General features: G+C 36.3%; 2 protein-coding genes across 2 annotated transcripts; one reads left to right on the plus strand and one right to left on the minus strand.

Moving 5' to 3' along the window:
• The first annotated feature begins 262 nt into the window (after window positions 1–262).
• Window positions 263–12763, plus strand: LOC132547787 (presenilin-1-like). Its single transcript, XM_060211590.1, has 10 exons — window positions 263–759; window positions 1829–2058; window positions 3398–3616; window positions 4390–4610; window positions 4985–5083; window positions 7640–7732; window positions 8121–8239; window positions 9564–9687; window positions 9849–9961; window positions 10197–12763. Exons 1-10 carry the CDS (start codon window positions 586–588, stop codon window positions 10350–10352), a joined length of 1548 nt encoding a protein of 515 aa, XP_060067573.1. The 5' UTR covers window positions 263–585; the 3' UTR covers window positions 10353–12763.
• Window positions 12764–14588: 1825 nt separating this feature from the next.
• LOC132547780 (putative N-acetylated-alpha-linked acidic dipeptidase) lies at window positions 14589–27888 on the minus strand. The gene is made up of 18 exons (XM_060211580.1): window positions 27599–27888; window positions 26268–26568; window positions 25915–26040; window positions 24024–24210; window positions 23691–23787; window positions 23382–23471; window positions 23142–23227; window positions 22619–22738; window positions 21444–21529; window positions 21129–21192; window positions 19847–19914; window positions 19441–19538; window positions 18557–18647; window positions 17463–17552; window positions 16906–17071; window positions 16437–16518; window positions 15492–15584; window positions 14589–14799 (listed from the first exon to the last, which is right to left on the minus strand). Exons 1-18 carry the CDS (start codon window positions 27886–27888, stop codon window positions 14589–14591), a joined length of 2346 nt encoding a protein of 781 aa, XP_060067563.1.
• Between the last annotated feature and the right edge of the window lie 56 nt (window positions 27889–27944).

A 27944-nucleotide genomic window follows, 5' to 3' on the forward strand; every position in this document is an offset into this window, starting at 1 on the left:
CATCATTTTTGCTCTGGGCGGCATGCGACGAGACACTCGTTTGTTGTTCGTTGAGGTAGCCATAGACTACTACAATGATACTCTCCCTCAAAGTGATCACGGCTGCGCACGAGGCAATAAATCCAATAATCTTCGACCACACAGACACCGTATGCTGATTTTGTAATACGCGCGAAAATAAAGTCAAGTAAGTTATCAAGTTATCTCCCTTCAGTGCTCTTTTGTGTCATGAGATATCTCCTACTTCCGGACAAGGAAGACAGCCGAGTGGATGTGAATATAGTTTTAAAGGATAGATGTAGTCTTTACTTTTTGATGTTCGCATCGCTGTAATAACTTGTTATTGATTTCCCGACACAACAGACCGTCAGAAACCATGAGTTTGTTTTAATGAAACAAATAGATGACTCACCCATTTTCGTCACTGAGTTGGGGACAAAGCTTACCATAACATACACTTCCTTGCATTGAACAGATTACGGGTGTTTAAGGAAGTTAATTGACTATTGTACTGACACATTTGTATCTGCTGATATATCGCCCCTGATGTAGTCAACGTAACAATCTGTATTCCATTTTGACTGCATGAGTAGAAAAGTGAGTGAGTCCGACTCGTCCGATTCAGCCGGGGAAACCAGGCCACTGATGTCTGCCGGGACAACCTACCAGGGTAGGAGGACTCAACCCGTTACCCGGGAGGAATATGAGGACTTGGGGGAAGCCCGTAACAGAGATAATCAAGAAAATGGCATCGGAATGGTATGGTAAAAAAATAATAATTCAACTAGTCTGTGAAATTCGAGTATACGTACACCCACTAAAAACTATAGCAAATTCGATTAATAATGAGTGGTAACGGAAACAATCCCGCAAAAATAGACATAAGACAATATTAACAAAGGATACATTTAATGATATGGACTAACTCAAGTCTTTACTTGAACTTGTTTTCATGCAAAAGTCAACATATACATCTATTCATGAATGCATTTCTGTCTCTCTATCATTGTACATTATATCATACGAAGTTCTATCTGTTTCTTTATCTACATATGTGTATTAAATTATTTCATTATATTTTACTATAAAATTATGTTGTTGATACTGAAAATATAATCTGAAATGTACACTTAACTACACTGAAAATATCATTTAATCCTGATTCATTTTCCTATTTCATTTATAGTCATTTTGTCAGCTTTCCTTGTCTTGTTTTTCTTTCTCTCTTTTTCATCTTTAGAAAGGAAGGCTGTACTGTTTTATTCCACCCTTGTTTATTAAGAGGGGGTTACATAGTGTTACCCATGTCTGTCCTATCTCATCCTGTTGATCTTTCAATAAATTTGTTTCATGTTTACCCCATAACTTGTATCATAACATGACATTCCCCATGTCATGATGATAACATGATCATAGGTCAGTGTTATGAAGTGTCAAACGTCAAAGTTGATAGCTTCTATAAATTCATTAGTGAGACTTATGTCTTACAGAAATTTTCTCATTTTAGAATGTATTTACTAATACTTGTATTAATTAACAAAATAATATACAATGGACTTAATCAATCAACCAAATTTCATTGTGTTATTTTTCCTTTTTATTTCATATAAGTAAACATTTAACCACAAAACATTATTTGCTCTAAATATGCGTACATTATGGTCAAATGATCAACCATGCTTTAATGTATGTTGGTGATTTGATGTACAGCATTTGTATTATATCACTACATAGTACAGCTGTACGTTTATTTATAATTACTATGTATATGGATATTAATTACACTTATTATTTACAGGTAATTTCCATCATTGTTGAATTTTTACAGGACGCGAATCACGAGGATGAGACAGATGAAACCAGGACAGAGATTCGTCCTGCACGTCAGCCACAAAGACGGCGTGGCACCAGTGGTGACACAGAGGAAGATGAAGATGAGGTGATGCTGTATGGAGCAAAACATGTCATCATGTTATTTGCTCCTGTCACCGTGTGTATGATAGTGGTGGTTGCCTCTATCAGCTCTGTCACCTTCTACACAAAGAAGTCTGGCTATTTGTAAGTTTACCATCTGATTTCCAAGGTTCAAGGCCACAGCTGCAAAGTGGTAATTTAGTCTTGCTGAGAACATATCTTACTATTTTTTTTATAAAGGAGTTACATTCAAGTTACATAATCATTGGTATATTTTCCATTTAGCTTTATTGTTAATAGTTTTGTGAAATGGTAATGACTTGCAAAGTGTCCGAAACAAGTAAAACCCTGTGATTTAAGGTTATATTCATTAGAAGAATCACTTTCAAAATATGAACTATTTTCTATCAGTGAATAGGAAATTGGTTAAAGTCAGTTATGTTTTCTCTTCAATAAATAAAACAGACAAGTTAATTATTTATCCTAATATGTTTAATATAAGTACATGTTATCTTGGTATCAGATCCCTTCCTTTGGACTCCAGAACTCTTGCATATTTCATTTTGTCACTTTGAGACTTTCAACCATCTTATTACACACTGTGTTTACATGCAGGGCAGTCAGAGTAGATTAGTCCATGTACAACACTTTAGATAATTGGCTCAGTATGTACATAGCCTTGTTTTCAATGATGTGATCACCATTCAAAATGCTGGGAAATTGAAATCTGTTATTTTCCAAATTGGTAAAGCTTCAAACTCTGCTAGTATTTTGAAAATAACTCACCAGTTTGTAATGACATACCAGGATGATCTCTTGAGAATTTTTTGTTTGAAAGAGTGTAAGATCTGGGTGGCTTCATGCACTATGTAAATGGTCACAAATGTATGGTACAGTGTTTGTATAAAAATTCCTGTATTTGCTTCAGAATCCTAGTTCCATTGATTTAGAAATGTTTATTTCATATAACTTCAAATTCTATCTTTTTTTTTCATTTTCATTGACACATGCTGATGAAAATGAGATTTGATTAGAACAATGGGAGGCAACTCTGTATCATTAAAGAATCAAATCTTGATGATATGCCTCAATCAGCTTGCAACTCAAAAATGATATGCCCCTGAAAAGATGCCAGTCTTTTGAAAAAAATTATAAGCCATGTAAAGATAAATTAAGACGGATACTGGTATAAGTGACATTTAATTCTCAAAATTTTAGGATATTACAACATTCAATGTACACAAAGGGTATGAAGTGGGATCCTACTGTTTTAGAATTATTTAATACTGTTTATATCATTATTCTGATATTGGAGAAAAAAGAAATGGCAAAAGGTTTATAGAGATAAAAGATTAAATAATTCCTTGATTAAATTTATTTTATTTGTACTATCAGTTGAATCAGATGAAATTTATAAGAATTTGTAATCATTATACAACTTCAGAGTTGATCATGTGTTACCTGATAAGTTTGGATTTTACAGAATCTATACTCCATTCCATGACGGTGATAAGGCTGACTCAACCACAGGGACAAAAGTATGGCAGTCATTAGCTAATGCGATGATTCTTCTGGGGGTGGTGATTGTCATGACAATATTCCTACTCCTCCTCTACAAATACAGGTGCTACAAGTTCATACATGGCTGGCTGGTGGGCTCATCTCTCATGCTGTTGTTTTTATTCTCCTATCTGTATATTGAGTAAGTAATTTTTTAAATACACAAGAAAGAGTGGCTGTTTATCTGATATGGAAATTAGATTAATTTTAAAATTCAGATAGATAATCTTCAAGCATGTTAATGTTTTCAAAATCCAGGTTGACACTTGGCTAAACTTCGTACTAAAGTTAAAAAAATTGTCATATTTGACAGAGAAATATATACCTATCTGTCTATATGACACAGTGGCATGAAATTTTAATAGCCTTGAGTGTAGTGCTACATAAATTATCTCTTACATCAATGTTGTCCTTATCATTACTGTTATCATCTCTGTCAACTAGAAACATAACATTTCACCTGTGTACAGTAATATTTCTTTCAAAAAGTTGAGCTTTTTAAAACACATTTTAGAATTTTAGTTGAGGTAACAGCCTGAAAAATCACTACATGGAATGCTGTTGTGTTACATTAAAGTTTGAAGATATCATTAAACTCATTGTGTCATTCTGATCTTCCATTTGACACTGATATGAATTGTATAGTCATGATTCCAAAAACAGTGTGATATAGTGAAGTAATCATACAATGCAGGTATATACTCCTATGTCTAAGTATTAAACACATGTTTTAATCATTCAATAAAAAAAATGATGGATATGCTTAAATGAAAGCAATGACTCATCATTGGAAAAGATGAGAAATTGTTTCAAGCAGTTTGAAAAATCAGCTGAATGGGTAAATTCAGACTTCTGTCTAGCATATTTAAACCAATGTCAGTGCAGCAGTTGTAATCCCCTTGATTGTTATTACAGAGTGGTGCTGCAGGCATACAATGTACCAATAGACTACATCACAGTTGCCTTGCTGATCTGGAACTTTGGAGTGATGGGAATGATTTGTATCCACTGGAAGGGTCCACTTATCCTCCAACAGGCCTACCTCATCATCATCTCTGCTCTCATGTCCCTCATCTTCATCAAGTACCTGCCTGATTGGACTACTTGGGTCCTACTAGGAGTTATGGTCATTTGGGGTAGGTACCCATGTTTTTCTAGGTATAGTGGCCATCTTGACTAATTTACTGTTAAGTACTTAATGTAATTGTTGTTGTATGATGCTTTTTAAGGGTCCAATATAAGTGGTTGTGTTTGTGACTAGAGGAAGTTCTGTTCTTCTTGTTTCAAAAGTTTGATATATATATGCTTATAAAAAAAATTGTCTAGTTTAGATATTAGTGTAAGCAGAGACAAAAATCATTAAGAACTGTTACAGAAATCTGTTTATCTTTTGATTTGTTTCCAGGTGTTTTGGGACAATTCCACGTAATTTGTAATTGATAGTCCATTTGATATGTCATTCATTTTGATTTATCAGACAGCTTTCTATATGGTTGTGCTCCCTTTTCAGACTTAGTGGCTGTACTTTGTCCCAAGGGGCCGCTGCGGATGTTGGTGGAGACTGCCCAGAAGAGGAATGAACCAATATTTCCTGCACTTATATACTCGTGTATGTACCACACAATATGTGTTACTTATATACTCGTATATGTACCACACAATATTTGTTACTGATATACTGGTGTTTGTACCACACAATATGTGTTACTTATATACTCGTGTATGTACCACACAATATGTGTTACTTATATACTCGTGTATGTACCACACAATATGTGTTACTTATATACTCGTGTATGTACCATACAATATGTGTTACTTATATACTCGTGTAAGTACCACACAATATGTGTTATTTATAAACTCATGTATGTGTGTATGTACCACACAATATGTGTTACTTATATACTCGTGTATGTACCACACAATATGAGTTTCTTATATACTCGTGTATGCACCACACAATATGTGTTACTTATATACTCGTGTATGTACCACACAATATGTGTTACTTACATACTCGTGTATGTACCACACAATATGAGTTACTTACATACTCGTGTATGTACCACACAATATGTGTTACTTACATACTCGTGTATGTCCCACACAATATGTGTTACTTATATACTCGTGTATGTCCCACACAATATGTGTTACTTATATACTCGTGTATGTCCCACACAATATGTGTTACTTATATACTCGTGTATGTCCCACACAATATGTGTTACTTATATACTCGTGTATGTCCCACACAATATGTGTTACTTATATACTCGTGTATGTCCCACACAATATGTGTTACTTATATACTCGTGTATGTCCCACACAATATGTGTTATCCATTGTTTTCAGTTTAACTACTTTAAGTTCTGTTGTAAGATGTGATTTATTTAGTCATTTTTGTTTACCAAATACTTTGTGACGCTGAAGTCATTCCCTGAAATTTTCCTTAATTTGTATTTTGTACATGTAAAGTTGATTTATGCCCTTATAAACATTCTTAACAAGTTATTTCAAACATGTATGTATTATGGGAATTATGTCCTCCTGGATGTCCTTAACTAGCTGTTTTATACTTGTAGTGTGGCAATTAGGTTAACTAGCCATTTTGTATATGTAGTGTGGCAATTAGGGCAACTAGTTGTTTTGTACTTGTAATATGGGAGTTATGTCCTCTGGAAAATGCTTAACTAGTTGTTTTGTACTTGTAATAGGGGAGTTATGTCCCCTGGAAGGTGCTTAACTAGTTGTTTTGTACTTGTAATAGGGGAGTTATGTCCCCTGGAAGGTGCTTAACTAGTTGTTTTGTACTTGTAATAGGGGAGTTATGTCCCCTGGAAGGTGCTTAACTAGTTGTTTTGTACTTGTAATAGGGGAGGTATGTCCTCTGGAAGGTGTTTAACTAGTTGTTTTGTACTTGTAATAGGGGGGTTATGTCCCCTGGAAGATGCTTAACTAGTTGTTTTGTACTTGTAATAGGGGAGTTATGTCCTCTGGAAGGTCCTTAACTAGTTGTTTTGTACTTGTAATAGGGGAGTTATGTCCTATGGAAGGTGCTTAACTAGTTGTTTTGTACTTGTAATAGAGGAGATATGTCCTCTGGAAGGTGCTTAACTAGTTGTTTTGTACTTGTAATAGGGGAGTTATGTCCCCTGGAAGGTCCTTAACTAGTTGTTTTGTACTTGTAATAGGGGAGTTATGTCCAGACTTCATATAAATTGTCTGCTTTCAAGAGTGTAACTCTCTAAACCTACCATGCAGGGGACATTAATATTTGGCCAATTTAAGGAGGGTCCGTTTTGTGGAAGTGAACTAAATTGACCTGTCCGGACTTAGATATAATTAAACCAATGCCATTCTGTACATTACTTTTACCATTCCGTTCACTTTCAGCATTTACACTGTGCATGTCCAACTGAATACAGAAAAAAATTTATACAGTAAAAATGTCTTGGTGAAATGAAGAAACTAATACTTGTATACAATTTGTGACTTAATCAAAAAGAAGTCTGTTAGCATTGCCCCATAATCTGGGAACTTACATTAGGTATGGCTGGACCTAGTCCCAGTTGGATGATCAACTGATACATTTGATGAATAGGTGTTTTTGTGGATCAGTACGAACAAAATATCTACACTCCAATGATGTTTTCATTTTGTATGTGTTAAAATAACAATATTTCATTACTGACAATGTTAGATGTGAAATTGTGGCTTTCTAACTCCGCTTTAGTACTTATTTTCACTTTGTAGTCATTTCTAGCTTTGGTGAAACGATCGATGATATCATTTGATCATTTTATATAGTTTCTTTGCTTTGTCTTTAGAGATAACTATATATATTGTTTATCATAATGCTCCCAATCAGGGTAGATACTGTGCACAAATTCTACCCATTACAGGTATGTACTAGGAAAACCCATCCTAAAACAAACAGACATTGGTGTTACCTTACCCAGACAACCAGTTACTTTATACATGCTTCTAAATGAAAAATGATTGATAGGCCTGAAAGTTTTTTTTTTACTGATGAAAACATTTTCTAATAAAGTTACCATTATACGGGCAGTTTCAGATTTCTCAAACATACTTTATCTAGTCAGTGCAAATCTGTACAGTTGATGACATGTAAGTCTTTTAATTGAATTTTCTTGAACAGCTACCATGATCTGGACTGTTGGCATTGGAATGGCAGAAGGACAAACAAAAAAGAAAAAATCAAAGAAATCAAAGAAAGACACACAAGCAGATGGTGAGGTGTTTTTATGAAATCTTATTGGAGCAAAACAAAACATTCTACACCATATCTTTCTTATGTCTAAACATTCAAATTTTAAATTTATAATTGCATATTTCTATGTTTGTAAATAATAATGTGTTGATTTTACAATTTGTTTCCTTGTGTCTGATTTTCAAAAAAAAATTGATTATGGGCATGTATATTAAATGAAATAGAAACATTTAGCAATTTAAACATTTTGAACATTTTTATAAAACCAATCAACAAAACTTAAATTGTTAATTAAAGTTCATTTTCTTTACTTGTTGATCATCCTTTACATCAAAAATTCTTTTAAAATCACTTTTGATGAGTGTTTTAACAGAATCATATTAAACATTACCTGTTAATTATATTAAAGGAGCTACAGGTGGAGCCAGTTCAACAACAGACAATGCGTCTGAAGATGAAGAAGGTGGATTAACTTCAAATGCCACACAAGAACAAATTTTTGCCCGAAGTAGTACAGATTCTGCAGAGGTAATATAATTAAAAAGGAGTTAACATTGTTAGAATAACATTTTTAGTGTCCTAGGTACTCCACATGGATAAGAGTCGCTTACCTTTAAGATAATCTTTAGAATGCTACTTCTACTTTGATTTGAATCCTGACAGTGAGTAATATTTGTTGATGTTTTTATCAACATTGCTTGTAACAGTCTTATAATATTCTTACTTTCTAAATAGGCAGGATACCTGTGCTTTTGTTGTTTACATATGATTCTACTCACCACAAACAGGAAAATAACATCTTAAGGCCCTTACACTATTCATACATACCATAAACCAAACTTCTTTTTCATAAAACGATTCCCCAAAAGTTAACTGCTGTGAATTTAGATAAGGATAATAAACAACAAATAGGTTATAGAATAGTTTACCATAAAATCTGAGAAATATGCGCATGTACTTTATGGGATTGAAAATGCTGAAAATATGTTTCTACTGACATGATTTGCACATCCAAAAATTCAGTCCAAAACTACCTTCTGAAGGTAAGAAATTGATCTGAATATTCAGTTAACACATCACATCAACAATATTAAAAGTCTGAAATGGTGTTTTACTCTATATATTATATATATAGATCATAACACCAAGGCTATTTATCATGACGAATAAGTAAATGTAAGACTCGTAGATATGCTTCATTAAAACTAATGAGTCCCAATTTCAATAAATAATAAATCTGTAGTTATAAGTCTCAATCCACACTACACATACCGATATGTCAACATTGACATCAGCCATTACACAAACAGACATGTGTTCATGGCTTCTTCCTCATCATATCCAAAGTGAAAGAGAATAAAATGAAACAGGCATGTAAGGGTTTTAAAAGATAGTCATAATCATCCTAGTTTTCATTGTCCCAAACAGGCCACTGTCTTTACCCCAATAGGTAGTTTCCTGTCTTGCTAGTTGCCAATGCTCAAGATATACTGCGCAGCAGCATATTTTACGACCCAAAATGGATTGAATACAAATTGATAATAACAATTATGCATACCCATTATGCAGTCTTTTTTTCGTGTGCCCATTGATGTTAAGTAGCATGCATACATGATTTTGACTTAACCCTAACACGCTTTCTAACTTTATATAATCAAAGATATCAAAATGCTTTATATTTACAGTTTTCCCCACTCCAGACCGGTAAACATTTTAATGATTGTGATTTTGTCTTAAATTCAAGTCAGCTTCTGATAACAAAAATCTTCTTTATTTCATGTAGAGAGAAATACAGCTGTTTGAAAGCATTATGTTTGAAAACGTATAAGATAGATTGTCATATTTAATTCAGGCTCGAAATGCAGTAGCAGCCTTGAGTGATAGGCCCCGACCAACAACTACCAGTCGACCAACACAACAAACTGCTTCCCGCAATTCTCGCGAGACACAGAACTCAACTCAGCAGGATGAAGAACGTAAGTCTGTTATTCCTGGGTCAGGATGCATGTTCTGATTCCAGTTTTAAATAAAGAGAATTAGTCCATCAGTTTGATACTGCTGGTCAAGTGTAGTGTAATATATTGTTAGGGGTAATGATAGTATGTAGATGTAGCTGTATAATTTTGCTGTGTTTCAGGAGGAATAAAGCTTGGTCTCGGGGACTTCATCTTCTACAGTGTGTTGGTAGGAAAAGCCTCATCTTATGGAGACTGGAACACTACCCTTGCATGTTTTGTCGCCATTTTAATAGTAAGTGTTTGAAAATTCAACAATTAACAAATGTATGCTGTATTCTTTCTGTTAAAAAGTTGCATATCATGATATGAGATAAACTGTTTTCCCTCTCTCCTACAACGGCTGCGTGTTACTATCATTTGTTCTTCTCTCCCCCACAGGGGCTGTATGTTAATATTGATTCATCTTTTTCTCCTTTTATGTATATGTTTATGTCTTTAAAATGATTGTGTCATCTTTTATCCCACAGGGGCTGTGTTTTACTCTACTGTTGCTGGCAATATTTAAGAAGGCTCTGCCAGCTCTTCCCATATCCATTACCTTTGGACTAATATTCAATTTTGCAACAAGTGAAATTGTTGCACCATTTATGGACCGTCTGGCTTCAGGGCAGGTGTATGTATAGTGCTGATACCTGCTTGAACTTGGGTCTTTTACCTGTAAATGCATGTACAGTGTTGACTTACCTGTAGGAATGTATATCTCTGAATGTTGACCTACAAGTAGGTATAGCCCTAAGTGCTTACCTGTACGTAAGTGTGGTCATTAGTACTTATCTATAGGTAGGTGTGGTCGTAAGTACATACCTGTAGGTAGGTGTGGACACGAGTACTTACCTGTAGTTAGGTGTGGTCATGAGTACTTACCTGTAGTTAGGTGTGGTCATGTGTACTTACCTGTATGTAGGAGTGGTCATGAGTACTTACCTGTATGTAGGTGTGGTCATGAGTACTTACCTGTATGTAGGTGTGGTCATGAGTACTTACCTGTATGTAGGAGTGGTCATGAGTACTTGCCTGTATGTAGGCGTGGTCATGAGTACTTACCTGTAGTTAGGTGTCGTTATGAGTACTTACCTGTATGTAGGTGTGGTCATGAGTACTAACTAGTAGTATGAGTGGTCCTGAAGGTACATACCTATAGGTAGGTTTGGTAGTGAGTACATACCTGTAGGTACATGCTTTTTATGGCCCTTATCACTTAGGTGCTTTTTCATAGCACTGGTTGTTCCAGAGTATGTAGATTAAGTTGTTATTACCTGCGGGACCATGTCTTTTTGTAGTTGAAAAAAAATTAATGCAAATATATAAATTTTTGTTCATTTTTCATTATGAATCGGCATAAAGGCCAATTCTGTCAACTTGCTTGTGAGTTTTGATTGTAATTTCTTCAGTCAGCATATAGACTCAAATGAAATCATATAAACTGAAATAGTCAAGAAAATACCATGTTCATCTGTGTTGATTTCTTTATGATCTTGGAATAATAATCATTTTTGATGATATTTATTTTCTGAATCCCTTGGATCAATGTAATAACTCCATCATATGTTCCACATGAATCCATCTCAGTTTATCATATTTATGGCTTTTTTGTTGGAAAACATCTTAATGTTAAACTTTCCTAATGTACAGCACTTATACATGATACTCCGGACATTTCTGAGGTATCCAAAATATAGGTCATCATACATGGGAGATTATAATGTTGCTTTATTTAATTAAGAAATATCAATTCTGTTTGTTCTTAATGTTTACTTAAATTTTGTAAGTGCTACGTGTATTATTATGTCAGAGATAATTCTATTTTTAAGTAGGATTTATAATAGTTTCTAACATAATTTCTAAATGCAACTTTCTATTGTAAACATCTTTAGATGAGGAACTTATATGTCCTATAATATGATAATGTAAGTTTGTAAGTACCTGCCAGTAAAATTTCTGTGTCAAGGAGTGATGTCTGAAGATTGGGTGTATATGATTTCTCCACTGTAAACAGATATCCAAGGACTTCTGTAATTAATCTGATGCTTGAGGCTTTATACATATTGACCATCCTGATTCTGATGTCATCAGCACACACATGTTCAGTGAGACAGGTTGTGTGTATCTTGAACACAGACAGAAAACATTAGTCTTTTTGACGTTTATTAAGAAATCTCTTGCCTTAGTGGTGGGTATATACTGATTAATGTCTGAATCTGTCTTTGGCTATAAGAACAAGTACAGTATATATTTTGATACATTTCATTTCCCTTTATCTAATTAAAAAATTCTTACCTTCATGTTTTCTGTATACAAAATTAACTTTCACATTCTGTATGATGTACTATCAATCTCATGAATTTGCTGGTGTTTGACACATAAAGTGAAGATTCCACAAATAGGTTGTCTATACAGTGAAACACATTTATTATTGTGTCCTTGTCATATGTATTGATATGCTGCTTGAATTATTTTTTTTGTTTATGCTGACAAATGAATATCATTGTAGACCTTATAAGTGCACATTTACAAAATCATTAGAGGGTTGTTCTTAATCAAGCTATTTACAAAGAAAAGTGTTGAGGTACAAAACCTTGTAATGACAAAAAACATAAATTGAATTGCAGATAAAATCCTAGCATTTCTATGGAAGATACAAGTTAGAGGACAGAATTTAGAACAGTGAAATGAAAGTTTTTGTGCACCTCCCACCCACTTTTCCATAAAGTGGGCATGTGCTTAAAGAGCAGGTGCACTTATAAGGTCAACTACATTTGAAAATAGTTGCTACACAACATTGAATATGTACATTATTTTGAAATGCTAGTATATGTACATATGTTGTTAGATATCAACGTGTCTATTGCACATTATCTGGTTATGCTAACTAGCTGATGTATGGTACATATAATGTTTTAAGTAAAAAAGTTAAAAATTGTGTCATACAAAATCACAAATATTATGTCTCAGAGGTAATAAATACTACAACAATAAGGTCTATTTCATTACCAAATAAGGACATTAAGATAATAAATATTGTTGGAGTCTCATATTACAGTATTGTGTATTGTTTTGGGGATGTTTGAGGCCACAGGTGATAGTCTGTTTTACAGTCACATAAAAAGAAGGGGAATTATATTCTATTGATGTTGAAATATTTCCAAGAATGTATGATTGTTACTGATAGAGACATGTATACTTTTGCCAGTGACTTCAGCCTTTTTACAGTGAAGTCAGTAACTCATCTTGACTGACTCAGCAAGGGACAGGTACTTCTGCCAGTGACTCCCATACAGTGCTGCAAGTGGCTCTACAACCTGACTCGGCTAGAGACATGTGTACTTTGGCCAGTCACTCCTATTACGTTGACACTTCATCCTGACTCGGCTACAGACAGGTACTTTTGCCAGTGACCCCTGTTACAGTGACCTTCATACTGACTCAGCGAAAGACAGGGGAACTTTAGCCAGTCACTCCTATTACAATGACACTTCATCCTGACTTGGCTACAGACAGGTACTTTTGCCAGTGACCCCTGTTACAGTGACCTTCATACTGACTCAGCTAAAGACAGGGGAACTTTAGCCAGTCACTCCTATTACAATGACTGCTGACCTGGCTATAGACAGGGGTTTTTGGCTAGTACTGACTCGCCATCGGCTACAGATAGAGGAATTTTGGCCTGTGACTCCCGTTACAGTGCTGCCAATAACCATGGTTACAGTGCTGTCAGTGACCAATATTACTGACTCTGTTACAGAGAGACTAAGGCCATTGATTCCTGTTATAGTGTCATCAGTGACCCTCGCTATCATATCTATACGTTTCTGTTCGTCACTTTACATGTAGAACAACGGGGTAATTTACATAGATATCATTTCAAACTTAATAAAATCTATATAATAGCTTTAAAGACAAATGTAAAGAAAGTCCACCAACTCGTCACATTCCAGTTGAATTAAAATCTTGTGATTTCAACAAACATACACTAAAGATATATTGCAATTTACTGCAGATACTAATTTTGAGTTTCAAGTGTTTTTCATTGAATTTATTATTTTTAATCTTTTTCTCTCCATCTTTCACCCGACAGCATATTGCTGTACATAATGGCACAGTTTACTTTCATGCGATATCACATTTGCTTGCTCTCTCATTTACAGTCATTACTGTCACACAAACACATCAATATATATCCAGTTAATAATATGATAAAGGTTCTCCGGTGTTCTGAGTAACAAACATTAATAAACTGATAGAGCTTAGACAAATAATACGTAGTAAGTAGCACTCCATACAGTAATATTTTACCTCAAAATATATTTCTCACAGGAATGTTTAAAATCATGTCATGAACTTTGTACTAATATATTGCACAATACAAATATCCTTCATTTTTTATGTCTGATGACATTCTCAAAGCCAACATAATAATTTCAGTTTTAATATGACATTCTCTAAGCCAAAGTTATAATTTCAGTTTTAGTATGGCATTCTCTGAGCTAAAGTTATAATTTCAGTTTTAATATGACATTCTCTAAGCCAAAGTTATAATTTCAGTTTTAATATGACATTCTCTGAGCCAAAGTAATAATTTCAGTTTTAATATGGCATTCTCTAAGCCAAAGTTATAATTTCAGTTTTAATATGACATTCTCTGAGCCAAAGTTATAATTTCAGTTTTAGTATGGCATTCTCTGAGCCAAAGTTATAATTTCAGTTTTAATATGGCATTCTCTGAGCTAAATTGGTCCGACCAAGCGCCAAAATTGTATTCTGATGAAAGAAATGAAAGTAACAATCGTTGTTTAAGTTGTCTGCTAACATGATGAGATCGTATGGAACATACATTTTGTTCTTTTTTGCTGCTGCTCCAATCAGTCCGGCATGAACTTTGTGACTTCCCGGAGAGTAGACTGAGCCGACCCTACAGTAAACACAATGACAGAGAAATGTTTCTTGACCACATTCCATCTTCGTGCGTGGTCAGCAGAAGGCAATTTCTCAATCTCAAATAGAGCGTCGACCAGCCCAGGGAAACTGCTTCCCGAGTAGGTGTTTACACTGCTCGCGGCAAACAAGATGTGTCTGTGGGTACAAAAATAATACACTCATTGCCAAACAGGGTGGATTGGTCTTAAACTCGTAGTGGGATCTTTACAATATTGTCAATGGGGTCTTAAACTCGTAGTGGGATCTTTACAATATTGTCAATAGGGTCTTAAACTCGTAGTGGGATCTTTACAATATTGTCAATAGGGCCTTAAACTCGTAGTGGGATCTTTACAGTATTATCAATAGGGCCTTAAACTCGTAGTGGGATCTTTACAGTATTATCAATAGTGCCTTAAACTCGTAGTGGGATCTTTACAATATTGTCAAATGGGCCTTAAACTCGTAGTGGGATCTTTACAGTATTGTCAATAGGGTCTTAAACTCGTAGTGGGATCTTTACAATATTGTCAATAGGGTCTTAAACTCGTAGTGGGATCTTTACAGTATTGTCAATAGCAAATAGTTCCAAGTTACTTTTTTTAACTGATTGTAGGCACTAAGTGAATAAAATGTAAACATGAAACGGAGAATAATAATCACATGAAATTATACTCGTATAATACATTGTAACGACATACAAGTCCACCAAAAGAGCTTACTATCCATCAGATCAAACGAAAGTCACTTATTAATGTTTTGGAGAAATAACTAAAAGCTGCAGTTTTTATGCCTTGATTTTTCCATTCAAATTTCCTCAATGGAACAGAAAAATAAAAAGTACACACCTAGCGAGAGGTCTGTTCGGAAGTCCAGCGGGATCCATAAAGGCTCTTTCCAACTGGATCAGCTGGTCATTGATTTGTCGAATGGCAAAAGGACTACAAATGAAAAGAAAACCAGCCACTAAAATTGTTTACTTTCGTTTGTACGATAATCGTGCATGATTTAAAACAATGCAAGCTAAGTGTCCATGTCGGCTCACTAACCGACCTTTGGTGTCTTTCAAATGACCTTTAACAGCTGATGGACCCCTAGACGCGAATATCAAAATCTAATTCGACCATCTTTACCACATTTGAATATTCGAAGTCTGACGGTTACTGGTAAAATGAATAGTCGAAAGAAGCTGGTGAATGTTCTTTGACTGATGATGGTGTGTGCATGTCGTAGTTGAGCTGGCTAATCAAGGTCATGCTGCCAACATCATGACCAAGTTACCGAGCAAGATGTCGACAAATTCATGGCAACAATTCGAGAGCTGTAGGCTGGTGACGATAAGGAAGAATTTTGACTGTCGTCCCAATAATTTTATTGCAAAATATTTTGTTTTCCGTGTGCAATGTAAAGTCGGACGTGTTTGGTGTTCGTAAATTTGCCTGGTTATTCCGCTGCGGTTGACCTTTGTCTCACTTCAGAACGTGACACTGCCTACTTAGATTGACCACTAATTACATGGCGGTATCGTCAACGAAGCAGAGGAGTGTAATCCTCACATGGACTTATTATCCTTGTACTTTTTCACGTCTCCCTGTCAACCTTTTATCTGTTCCTATTTTGCCCTAGTTTCATACAATTTAATTTTGTGTTGAGATTCTGTTGTCATGTTCGTACATTCTGTGTTGTTTCTGTACTGTAAGAAGTCTCAAGTAACACACATGTTCCTTCCCACGTGTTGATTTATTAGACACGCCCTTTATTTAGATTGTAGGAATGACATTCTTGACACTTACTCATTTTTGTTGACGTTGTTTACCAGATCAGTGAACCTTTTGGCCTCATTTGTGAAATTTTGCGCTGCTTGTTGGAGCCATTCTGTTGAAAACGAACACCGAAATGAAACAGTTGTACCTAGTTTTCCAAATGGCACCATTGTTTGCCAACAATAATTATGATTTAAGCCAAATAAATGTCCACAAACGTAACGCTGAGTATTACATAGCATATATATATATATATAAGTATTCTATATATCCATACATTACCATGCTTTCGAAGCCACATATTAACAAAGCGGTAAGTTGGAAGACATTGTAAGAGGTCATCTACTTGAAAAAATAGACCCTGTGTTACAGTTCTACAATGTAATTGTGATGATATAGTAGGTTCGAATATTAAATAACAGAATAAGATTATTTCATCACGTACACGATTTGACTATATATTGAACACAGTCTAGACTAAGCATTTGAAAATACGCACCAAATCGAACTCCATTGTCTCTGAGTAGTTTACCGTACTCGTTGTCAAGGCTGCTGACCATGTTTTCAAGCTGGTCAGCAAAGTCATTTACATCGAAGGGAATGATGAGACTGTCCGCCAGGTTTCGACAAACTTCAGAAACTACCTGGCCCAGGGCTTTGTGGTGCTGTAAAATATTGTATGATGAGAGAGAGCATTTATAGTCATCGGCTTTCCCGTTAGGTTAGTTACTATGTTCTGTTTCCTCACAAGTGTCGTTCTTGCCTCGGCGTAGGTATTGTATTTAATTTACTATCTATGGAGCCTAACATTGGTTACACCCCATACATAAATTATTGTGTTCAGTGTAGTGTAGTAAGTTTTAATATGATTACTGAGTTCCTTTCAAATAAATGTTTTTGGTAAAAATAACTATTAATAAATTCTGCACTAGAATGAATATTCTAAAAAAAAAAAACCGTTTTGCAAGATAGGAGGACATTCACAATCAGACAGTGTTTGGCGGCTGTCATAAACTTGATAATTGATTGTTCAGTACTGTCAAATGAGAAATTTACCTTGAATCCTGTGTCTATGAGCTTGTCCACTGCGTAGAAAGTTTCGTACACAGAGTGATACAGTGGATAGGAGCCTAAATCATACTTCTTCTGCAAAAACAACAAAGAAAATACCGACTTCTCAACCAAATATTCTAACTCGAGTTCGATCAAACTTCGGCAAAACATGAAAAAAAAAAAAACATTTCAAGGAGTTCCCTGCAAAGAATAAAACAAATGCAATAATACAACGGAGATCAATATATAATTGTAATTTATACAATCTCTGAAGGCTCTGGTCCATAAATTATTAGATAATTCATTTCGTTCAATACTATTTTAATCTGAAGCTCGAATAACACAAAGGTGGAAATAATGTAATGATAATTGTCATGTTAGAATTATTATTAGGCCTCCGACATTTGCAACAAACACTTACCGTATCGTACGAATAAGACATATCGACACAAGGAAGTCCAACAAACACTTACCGTATCGTACGAATAAGACATATCGACACAAGGAAGTCCAACAAACACTTACTGTATCGTACGAGTAAGACATATCGACACGAGGAAGTCCAACAAACACTTACCGTATCGTACGAGTAAGACATATCGACACGAGGAAGTCCAACAAACACTTACCGTATCGTACGAATAAGACATATCGACACAAGGAAGTCCAACAAACACTTACCGTATCGTACGAATAAGACATATCGACACGAGGAAGTCCAACAAACACTTACCGTATCGTACGAGTAAGACATATCGACACGAGGAAGTCCAACAAACACTTACCGTATCGTACGAATAAGACATATCGACACAAGGAAGTCCAACAAACACTTACCGTATCGTACGAATAAGACATATCGACACAAGGAAGTCCAACAAACACTTACCGTATCGTACGAGTAAGAAATATCGACACGAGGAAGTCCAACAAACACTTACCGTATCGTACGAATAAGACATATCGACACGAGGAAGTCCAACAAACACTTACCGTATCGTACGAGTAAGACATATCGACACGAGGAAGTCCAACAAACACTTACCGTATCGTACGAATAAGACATATCGACACAAGGAAGTCCAACAAACACTTACCGTATCGTACGAGTAAGACATATCGACACAAGGAAGTCCAACAAACTGCACAAACTTGGCATGATCACTCCCGGCTCCAAGCGATGGAATTCTGTCAGTGATTACATGATTAACAGTTATTCATCACGCAGTTTTATATTTTATTTCCACGACTATTGCCGAGGAATCACATGGTAGAGACAATTCAACGGTAATTTCCATGTAAAATTTGTTATATTTCATATCAGTGCATGTGACTAAGACATTATCGGAAGTTTGGTTCGTACCTGCTCAAAATTCTGAAATGTATGATATCTGACGGAATGCGCTATAAATTCTCTAGTTAGGAGTTTTTGTAAAAGTAGTTACTGAATTTGGAGACGCCGTGTGTTTTCTAATGGTAAGATAAACAGTGTTAACCCATTTTGTCATATCTCATCGTGTTTGAATCACTGTACTTGATACATAGCTTATTTCCATAGAAATATTTTACGTCTAGGTTAACATTGTGAGCTTACGATTCATGGATTAGTGGTAGCGATTGTGATCTGGACCGTTCCCATTGTCTAACGGATAAGTATATGTGGTAAGTACTTCTATTGTTAAGAAGATGTAGAAGATGTTACGTGGCAAGTGTGTATAAAGAAAGACAGACTGCCTTGGTAATTTGACTAGGAATGTTGTCTATGTTATCGAGATAAATCAGTCAAGCGGGAAAGGCAGAATTGGCCCTTTTGTATCTTTTTTAATCCTTTCTATTTTTTTCTTGTCGCACGAACACTTATCTGGTATACTATAGATATATTATTTGTACAATACTATATCATGATTCGTTATCACTATACAGGCTAAAACAAGCATTACAAGTATTTCTGGCTGGGACTCAATTACGACGACATACGTACTTTGGTCTGGAAGAGCTATTTGTTGCACTGGTGTAGACCCATTTATCATACACTGTCTTCATCCCTTTGGCAATGTCCTCTGGATTTGGATTTTCCACCTGGAAATATGACATTATCGCAAGACTCTACAGGACAGTATCAAAGTCTCGTCTCGTTAGAAAGAAGTCTGTTCTAGCATTAAAAAAAAATGTTATTCATGAAATAATTGACCAGAAAATTCTTTTCATTATACCGAAAATAATATCGAGATTTGGCTAAAGAAAATGATGGACTCCATTTCTGTATAAGTACCCTGACTTTACATTTAGTGTTATGTTTTATTGCATAGAACTTCATCTTCACAGTACACACATAAATGATTGTAGGTTAGTAAGCAATATACCAGTGATGATATACAAAGCAGTACCTTTCTAGTAGCGTCGTACAGACTGTGATACATAAGTGGAGTTCCATATATGGCTACCGTATAGTTTCCTGGTACATACAACACACACAAACGTCAAATTTACGAGACGATCTATGATTCGGCTTCTCAATGGTTTTTCTCGAATAATTACTGACATATACACAAATACCAGTGTACTGTTTAACATGGTTATGTTTCTTTAATTTGTATTTTTGGTTTTTATTTGTTTCTTTGTACCCATTTCTTATATTCATGAACTGAAAAAAATTGGAAAATGCCCATATTCTACGAACAATTTACAGTTCTCGAACATTTTAAAATCATGTCAACCATTAATAACAAAGTATATTCATAAACCCCTATAATTGGAATTTCTGATAACGTCAGAGCCCCTACCATTGGCGATTTCTGATAATGTCAGAGCCCCTACCATGGGGAATTTCTGATGATGTCAGAGTCCCTACAATTGACAATTTCTGATAATGTCAGAGTCCCTACCATGGGGAATTTCTGATGATGTCAGAGTCCCTACAATTGGCATTTTCTGATGATGTCAGAGTCCCTACAATTGACAATTTCTGATAATGTCAGAGCCCCTACCATGGGGAATTTCTGATGATGTCAGAGTCCCTACAATTGGCATTTTCTGATAATGTCAGAGTCCCTACAATTGGGAATTTCTGATAATGTCAGAGTCCCTACAATTTGGAATTTCTGATAATGTCAGAGTCCCTACAATTGGCATTTTCTGATAATGTCAGAGTCCCTACAATTGGGAATTTCTGATGATGTCAGAGTCCCTACAATTGGGAATTTCTGATAATGTCAGAGTCCCTACAATTGGGAATTTCTGATAATGTCAGAGCCCCTACCATGGGGAATTTCTGATGATGTCAGAGTCCCTACAGTTGACATTTTCTGATAATGTCAGAGTCCCTACAATTGGGAATTTCTGATGATGTCAGAGTCCCTACAATTGGCATTTTCTGATAATGTCAGAGTCCCTACAATTGGCATTTTCTGATAATGTCAGAGTCCCTACAATGGGGAATTTCTGATAATGTCAGAGTCCCTACAATTCTCATTCCGTTAAAAGCAGAATTAGTTCCATAAAATGTAAATATGCTTCATACAACGTTGCTATTGTTGCCGGGAAATCTTTGTGTATTGTTTAAGACACAACAGTTGTACATGAACGTTTCCATGGATTTATATATATATATATACATGTATATTGTTCTAGTCTATACGGTATCTATCAAATGTAGGATGCAATACAGACCTTCCACGGCGATGTCCACGTTAACGTAAGCCAGGGATCGGGCAGCCAGGCTCTTCACGTATTGCTATAAACAGAAGGTCATATAAAGACCCTGATGTACTTGATTAAACTGATAATGTTATGTCACTGTTATATGCCCCAAATTAACAAAATGAAAATCAAGATAAATTTAAGATCTCATCGTATATTTCATTTAACCTGTATATTCCTTTCACCCAGATCGCTTTGGAAATTAATTGTTAAGTTTTAGTCCGATTCAATTATCACACCTCCACACCTCTGATAAGTAGAGTCGGCACTGCCTTATATAATTACCTCAACCCACTCACTGGAGCCGATAAGTCCATACTCCTCCGCACCCCAGCTACAGAATATGATAGTACGACGAGGCCGCCATTTCCCTACAAAGAATAGAAATATCGATGGTAAGTTATATACCGAAATCATGTCGAAAACAGAGGTACGCTGTCAGGATATATATACATTCATGTCCCATCACAACTGCTGATGTAAACTTTAGTGGGCACAAGTGATTTAACAATGTTTATAGGGAAATCATAATTCGGACAAATGACTGAAACTGCATCATTCAGCAATTTCGTCGTTCTATGGGCCTTCAGTACAAATTGATATCTTGATGGTATGCACTGCTTGATATATAAGTGCTTTATCGAGGGATGTGATGCTGGAGTTGATTGATTTGCACAGTCAATTAGAAATCAATAACAGTATTAATGTTGTTTTTCATTCTACGAAAAATTTAAACTATAACTGCGCTACTTGACATAGCTGCTTTCGTATTACGTTTTGTTCAAGGAATCCCAAATCACAAGTGGTAGCAGTACATAGTCGGGACACCTACACCTGTCCAGCCGTCGATCAGCTACAGTGGTCCACAACCAGCTTTGTTGGGATTAATACTTCTACGATTGTCGTATTAAATAAACCTCCACACCACGCAGACTTCGGCTTTACCACCAAACACTTGGCTACTAGATTGTATCTTACAGAATACTGAAATTTGTTACAATCACTTTGCTCACACTCTCTTGTTATGAAGTAGTTCGTGTAGTGTTCAGCTTTATAGTCAAAACGACCAAGCCTCAAATATTTGACAGTTCCCGGTCTAATGCACTTGTGAACTTGAGTGTAATGATTAACGACAAAAATGTGTTATGTTTCTAGGTGTGTTGATTGTCGTTAGACAGATATACGATGCTTAAATTCTTAAATAGGTTCTTTGTCACCAAGGAGATAACTAATCGCTAGAAAAAAAGATAACGATATGTGTAATACGACTGTTGATCCATTATTCCATGTTACTGTCATAATGAAATCACGTGATCAGAATCTCGGGATCACGTGACCGGTAGAGGTTTCCCTGTTTCCAGTTTTTAACCTTTGTGTTGACATCGTTAGTTTGACCAGTTTGGGTAATATTTGCACAATTCGTATGCATTGATATGAAAAATCACTTCAAACTGGTTTACCTTGCTTTACCAAGTTGCCCATTACTCTGGAGATTTCTTTCATAACGGCCGTACCACCTGATGGATCAATGGCGCCAAACACCCACGCATCTCTATGGTTTCCCATTAACACGTACCTGTCTGAGATAAATTTATTATTTATAATATGTAGCAAATATGTATAATACAAAGTGAATATGTTTTTCCGTATGATATTGATACATCGCTCTATTTCCCCTCCTTTTGAGATTAAAACAGTACCACATGTGTTTTATCAGGCAAAATGCACAGGTTCATGTTTTAACCTTTAAATATTGTAACTGGAAACTTAATTTTTTAGACACATACAGAGGATGTTTTTACTCCATATATATGAATTATGCATCATTATGATACAGTAATTCGTAAAATAGTTCGTACGGATAATTTTGCATTTTGTCAGTAAGCTTCATTACCTTGGAATCATGTTACAAGCATGATAATACCGAGTCTGTCATCTGATGGGTCATAAATATGCATTGGTGATGCAAGAACACATCATTACCTGGTTCAATAGCTCCCCGGATGATACCAAATACGTTGTAGGTTCTGCGCATCTCGTTCTGGGTAGAAATAAACATCCGAATCGTCCTGCAATATCAAATTATAACAGTACAAACACATTATAGTAAAGGATTTATTACACAGTATGATTTTAAATATCGAACAAACAGATAAATTTTAATTGCCATTGCCTTAAAAGAAAGCTTGATGTTGCTTATGTAACTCTCAAGTTGTTACATACCATCCATTCTCCTTCATTTTGCCACCATATCTGTAGGTAAGGTTAAGTTTGCCTTTCCAGTCCTCTGTTACCTCATCGCCAGACATCTGTCTAAATTATACAAAATGGAATTCTCTGGGATGATCTATTTATGTAACATACCCGTACATCTAGAACATCATTAACTTGTCATGGCCTTGGCGAGGGTACTACCAATGAACGCACTAAACAGAGAAACATACACTGGTGATATGATGTATACATTGAGTTTTGCTGTTTTCTACATTCTTATCGATACTTAACCTTTAGTAAAAACACAAATTCACTTACTCAAGGATCTTCTGCGCAATTCCATATCCGATAGGATGGGCTAGAATCGTCGGAAGCTGGGCCTCGGAACTGTTCGCTTCCAGTCGGAAAGCTGTCTCTGTAGGCGTAATTGTTAAACTGAGGGTTGAACTGCGTCCTTTCTCACTTTGTTTCCAAGTACGAGTTTTGCGGTATACTAATATTGGTTTCACGATTGATAATCTAGATAAATATTAATACATACACCAATGCCATACTTACAGTATTCTTTACCGCAATCAGTTCGTTACGAAATTATAATGGTTAGAGTGAACATCTTCAGTTATCTGGTAACAGTTTGCTTTTTTAACGAACCTACTGCCGGGTAGCCAGGAGTCAACGGGTCCCCAATCCCAAGATAGGTTGTACCCCGTTGTGCTCCCGTCGGAGGGAGCCACCAGTCGTCCGGATAGACACGTGAAGTGTCGCCATCTAATGTGTAGTCAGCTGGGTCAGAGAAGATGATTATACCTACGGCGCCATGATCTGCTGCAAGTTTCACCTACAATGAACATATACCTTATACTGGATATCCACTAGATTGACTGTGATTGTAAACATTTTGTTAAATACCGTCTCCATAAAGATATCTACCTAAAAGAAAGCAAAGGCAACATGCCCTGTTATTTCATCACCAGTTTGCAATTAATTGTGAATCAGAAGTGATGAAGACTGCTGGACAATATCAAACACACCTTGTCTAACATCAGAAGTGATGAAGACTGTTGAACAGTGCCATACACACCTTGTCTAACATCAGAAGTGATGAAGACTGTTGAACAGTGCCATACACACTTTGTCTAACATCAGAAGTGATGAAGACTGTTGAACAGTGCCACACACACTTTGTCTAACATCAGAAGTGATGAAGACTGTTGGACAGTGCCATACACACCTTGTCTAACATCAGAAGTGATGAAGATTGTTGGACAATATCATACACACATTGTCTAACATCAGAAGTGATGAAGACTGTTGGACAGTGCCATACACACCTTGTCTAACATCAGAAGTGATGAAGACTGTTGGACAGTGCCATACACACCTTGTCTAATTCCAGAAGTGATGAAGACTGTTGGACAATATCATACACACCTTGTCCCCCCGGAATATCATACACATCTTGTCTAACATCAGAAGTGATGAAGACTGTTGAACAGTGCCATGCACACCTTGTCTAACATCAGAAGTGATGAAGACTGTTGAACAGTGCCATACACACCTTGTCTAACACCAGAAGTGATGAAGACTGTTGGACATATCATACACACCTTGTCTAACAGCAGAAGTGATAAAGACAGTTCAAAAGTCTCAAAGACACGAAGACTGAGGAATCTAGGGTGCACACCTTGTCTAACATCAGAAGTGATGAAGACTGTTGAACAGTGCCATACACACCTTGTCTAACATCAGAAGTGATGAAGACTGTTGGACAGTGCCATACACACCTTGTCTAACATCAGAAGTGATGAAGATTGTTGGACAGTGCCATACACACCTTGTCTAACACCAGAAGTGATGAAGACTGTTGGACAATATCATACACACCTTGTCCCCCCGGAATATCATACACACCTTGTCTAACATCAGAAGTGATGAAGACTGTTGAACAGTGCCATGCACACCTTGTCTAACATCAGAAGTGATGAAGACTGTTGAACAGTGCCATACACACCTTGTCTAACATCAGAAGTGATGAAGACTGTTGGGCAGTGCCATACACACCTTGTCTAACATCAGAAGTGATGAAGATTGTTGGACAATATCATACACACCTTGTCTAACACCAGAAGTGATGAAGACTGTTGGACAATATCATACACACCTTGTCTAACACCAGAAGTGATGAAGACTGTTGGACAGTGCCAAACACACCTTGTCTAACATCAGAAGTGATGAAGATTGTTGGACAGTGCCATACACACCTTGTCTAACACCAGAAGTGATGAAGACTGTTGGACAATATCATACACACCTTGTCCCCCGGAATATCATATTCACCTTGTCTAACACCATAAGTGATGAAGACTGTTGAACAGTGCCATACACACCTTGTCTAACATCAGAAGTGATGAAGACTGTTGGACAATATCATAACACTTTATCCCCCCGGAATATCATACACGCCTTGTTCCCCCGGAATATCATACACACCTTGTCCCCCGGAATATCATACACACCTTGTCCCCCGGAATATCATACACACCTTGTCCCCCCGGAATATCTTGCCGTAACGTGCTATGACGATGCTTCCATTTATGTTTACAGAGTGCTTGGTAATTAAAACATTGTAGTCCTCTACTCTGCCGTAGTTTACGTAGAAAAGTCGTTCCTGTGAACATAAAAATGAAAGAGAATAAATACATATCAGTAATTATATCGTTACCGATCCAGTCGGCTGAAATTATATAAATAACAGACGATTCTTCTACTGATGTCTCGGCAACCAGAGACAGGACAAGTAGAAACCTTTTACGTAAACAACGCTGATTTGGATATGTTAAGATCTCTAATTACACTTGGCAATATTCGTCCTCATTTTAAACGACAGCAACTTACCGAGGTGATATCCCCTGGAAGAGAGTAGGCATTGAAGGGTGGCACCACACCGCTTTTGTTCTCACTCGGATGTAGAATGGCTTCCCTTAGAGGAGACTGGTACACTATCCCGCCAGTGGCATTGATCAGTTCTATCCTGTTCATCATGTCGTCATCAGTGACATTGGGGTAAGACAGTAGGACGTCATACGGCGTGATATACACCTCGTCCAGTCCCTCTTGTCTCCAGAAGTCGTGTAGGTCTTTAGCCTGGCGGTAGTCAGCCTTCGTACCCGCCAGGTGGGGTAGCTCAGACAGGTCCCTGCACAACAAATCGTGTATCAAATACTCTATTCAAGTGTACATGAAATCGAACGAAAAAGTGATTTCTAAATATATTTATATATATAAATAATTACAAATACAACTTATTCTCTTTCTATATCCTTCGTTCATCTTTATTTTGCTATGTTGATACCAATTAGATATTTTCAGTCGGATTTTGTCTTGTTCACGGTAGTGTTCTTTAGCGTGACGTTTTCTGTATTGCTCTATGATGCACAGAAGTCCAGAATTACAGCGTTATATCAGAGACTTTTGCCTTTTTTTCACATACTTTGTTATCTGTAGTTGTACTTGTAAGCTAAAGTGAGCGCTTGACATCGTGTTTTAAAGCCTTTTTGTTTGTGAACTATACTTTGTGAAGGCGTAGTTGACATCTTGACTCGGTTTACAATGTCAACAATTTCAACGTTGTTCTGGTCTGTTCCCAAGTAAGATAATTCTATTGAGTATTGAGAAATACTAAGACTAAGTAACACACATTATGCAAACCACACCTATCCGCTCGTTTTACAACAGCCAAACCTACAACTTCCAATGTCCTATAAATACAAGTATTTAACACCGGGTTAATTGTATACATGTCCCATAGTGGTGTATGTCTATTCATTCAACTATCTTATATGGTTTATAAATGAGGGTATGGCCTTTTCCGAGTAATACAGGACCAAGATTATTTTGCAAGGTATTTATTTACCTGGTAAACAGATATACAGGTACAGCTTATGTTGTGTTTAAAAATGATTGCAATCTCAAAAAAGAGTTCTGTTACGGTCCGGTTGATCACAAAAAAGTAATTTAATGCATTTGTTGGTGCCAGAATTAAATTACCATACAGAATGTAAACAGGCTGTATGTAAGAAAAAACATCTCTTGAGTAGTGCTTCATTATCATTCTAGTAAATTATTGATATGCCAAGTTACCATTCATTGATCGTAAAACTGTACACATGTATAGACCTTGCTTATTGACCTGTAGGGCTAACAAACGTTCTAGATTCTAAACTTACCGTAGGTATTGCCTGATGTTTTCACTACTGATGCTATTGATGAGTAAATCACTAATCGATGGGTCGCCATCTTGAACAATCTGTTTTGAAACACCGGGTAGAAACACTCCATCTGTCTGTGGAGCTGGTACGGGTTCGTTATCCGGACATAATCCAAAGCGACCTAAGATCAGGCCAAAGACGAGTCCCAATACCAAGGCTACCAGTCCACAGATAAGTAAGGGTCTCCGAGGGTTACCGTACCTCGCCTTGGTGAGGATGTGGTCGGTATCTGTCATTTCGTACATCATGTTGGCTGGTGCACCAGCGGCATTAGTCTATCAGTAATAAATCGACGGGTGAAGCC

The sequence above is a fragment of the Ylistrum balloti genome, unplaced genomic scaffold (genome assembly GCF_031769215.1).
Source record: "Ylistrum balloti isolate Yb309-2 unplaced genomic scaffold, AGI_CSIRO_Ybal_v1 Utg369978, whole genome shotgun sequence".
Taxonomy (NCBI): Eukaryota; Metazoa; Mollusca; class Bivalvia; order Pectinida; family Pectinidae; genus Ylistrum; species Ylistrum balloti.

Bases quoted from the DNA above. Each gene is read 5' to 3' on its own strand.
- LOC132547787 (XM_060211590.1), top strand. From the start codon at position 586: ATGAGTAGAAAAGTGAGTGAGTCCGACTCGTCCGATTCAGCCGGGGAA. The intron at 2,059-3,397 runs GTAAGTTTACCA...TGGATTTTACAG, and splicing joins ACAAAGAAGTCTGGCTATTT to AATCTATACTCCATTCCATG. The intron at 8,240-9,563 runs GTAATATAATTA...TATTTAATTCAG, and splicing joins GTAGTACAGATTCTGCAGAG to GCTCGAAATGCAGTAGCAGC.
- LOC132547780 (XM_060211580.1), bottom strand. From the start codon at position 27,888: ATGATGTACGAAATGACAGATACCGACCACATCCTCACCAAGGCGAGG. The intron at 23,472-23,690 runs GTAAGTGAATTT...TGTATAATTTAG, and splicing joins ATTGCGCAGAAGATCCTTGA to ACAGATGTCTGGCGATGAGG. The intron at 21,530-22,618 runs GTAAACCAGTTT...TATTCTTTGTAG, and splicing joins GGGCAACTTGGTAAAGCAAG to GGAAATGGCGGCCTCGTCGT.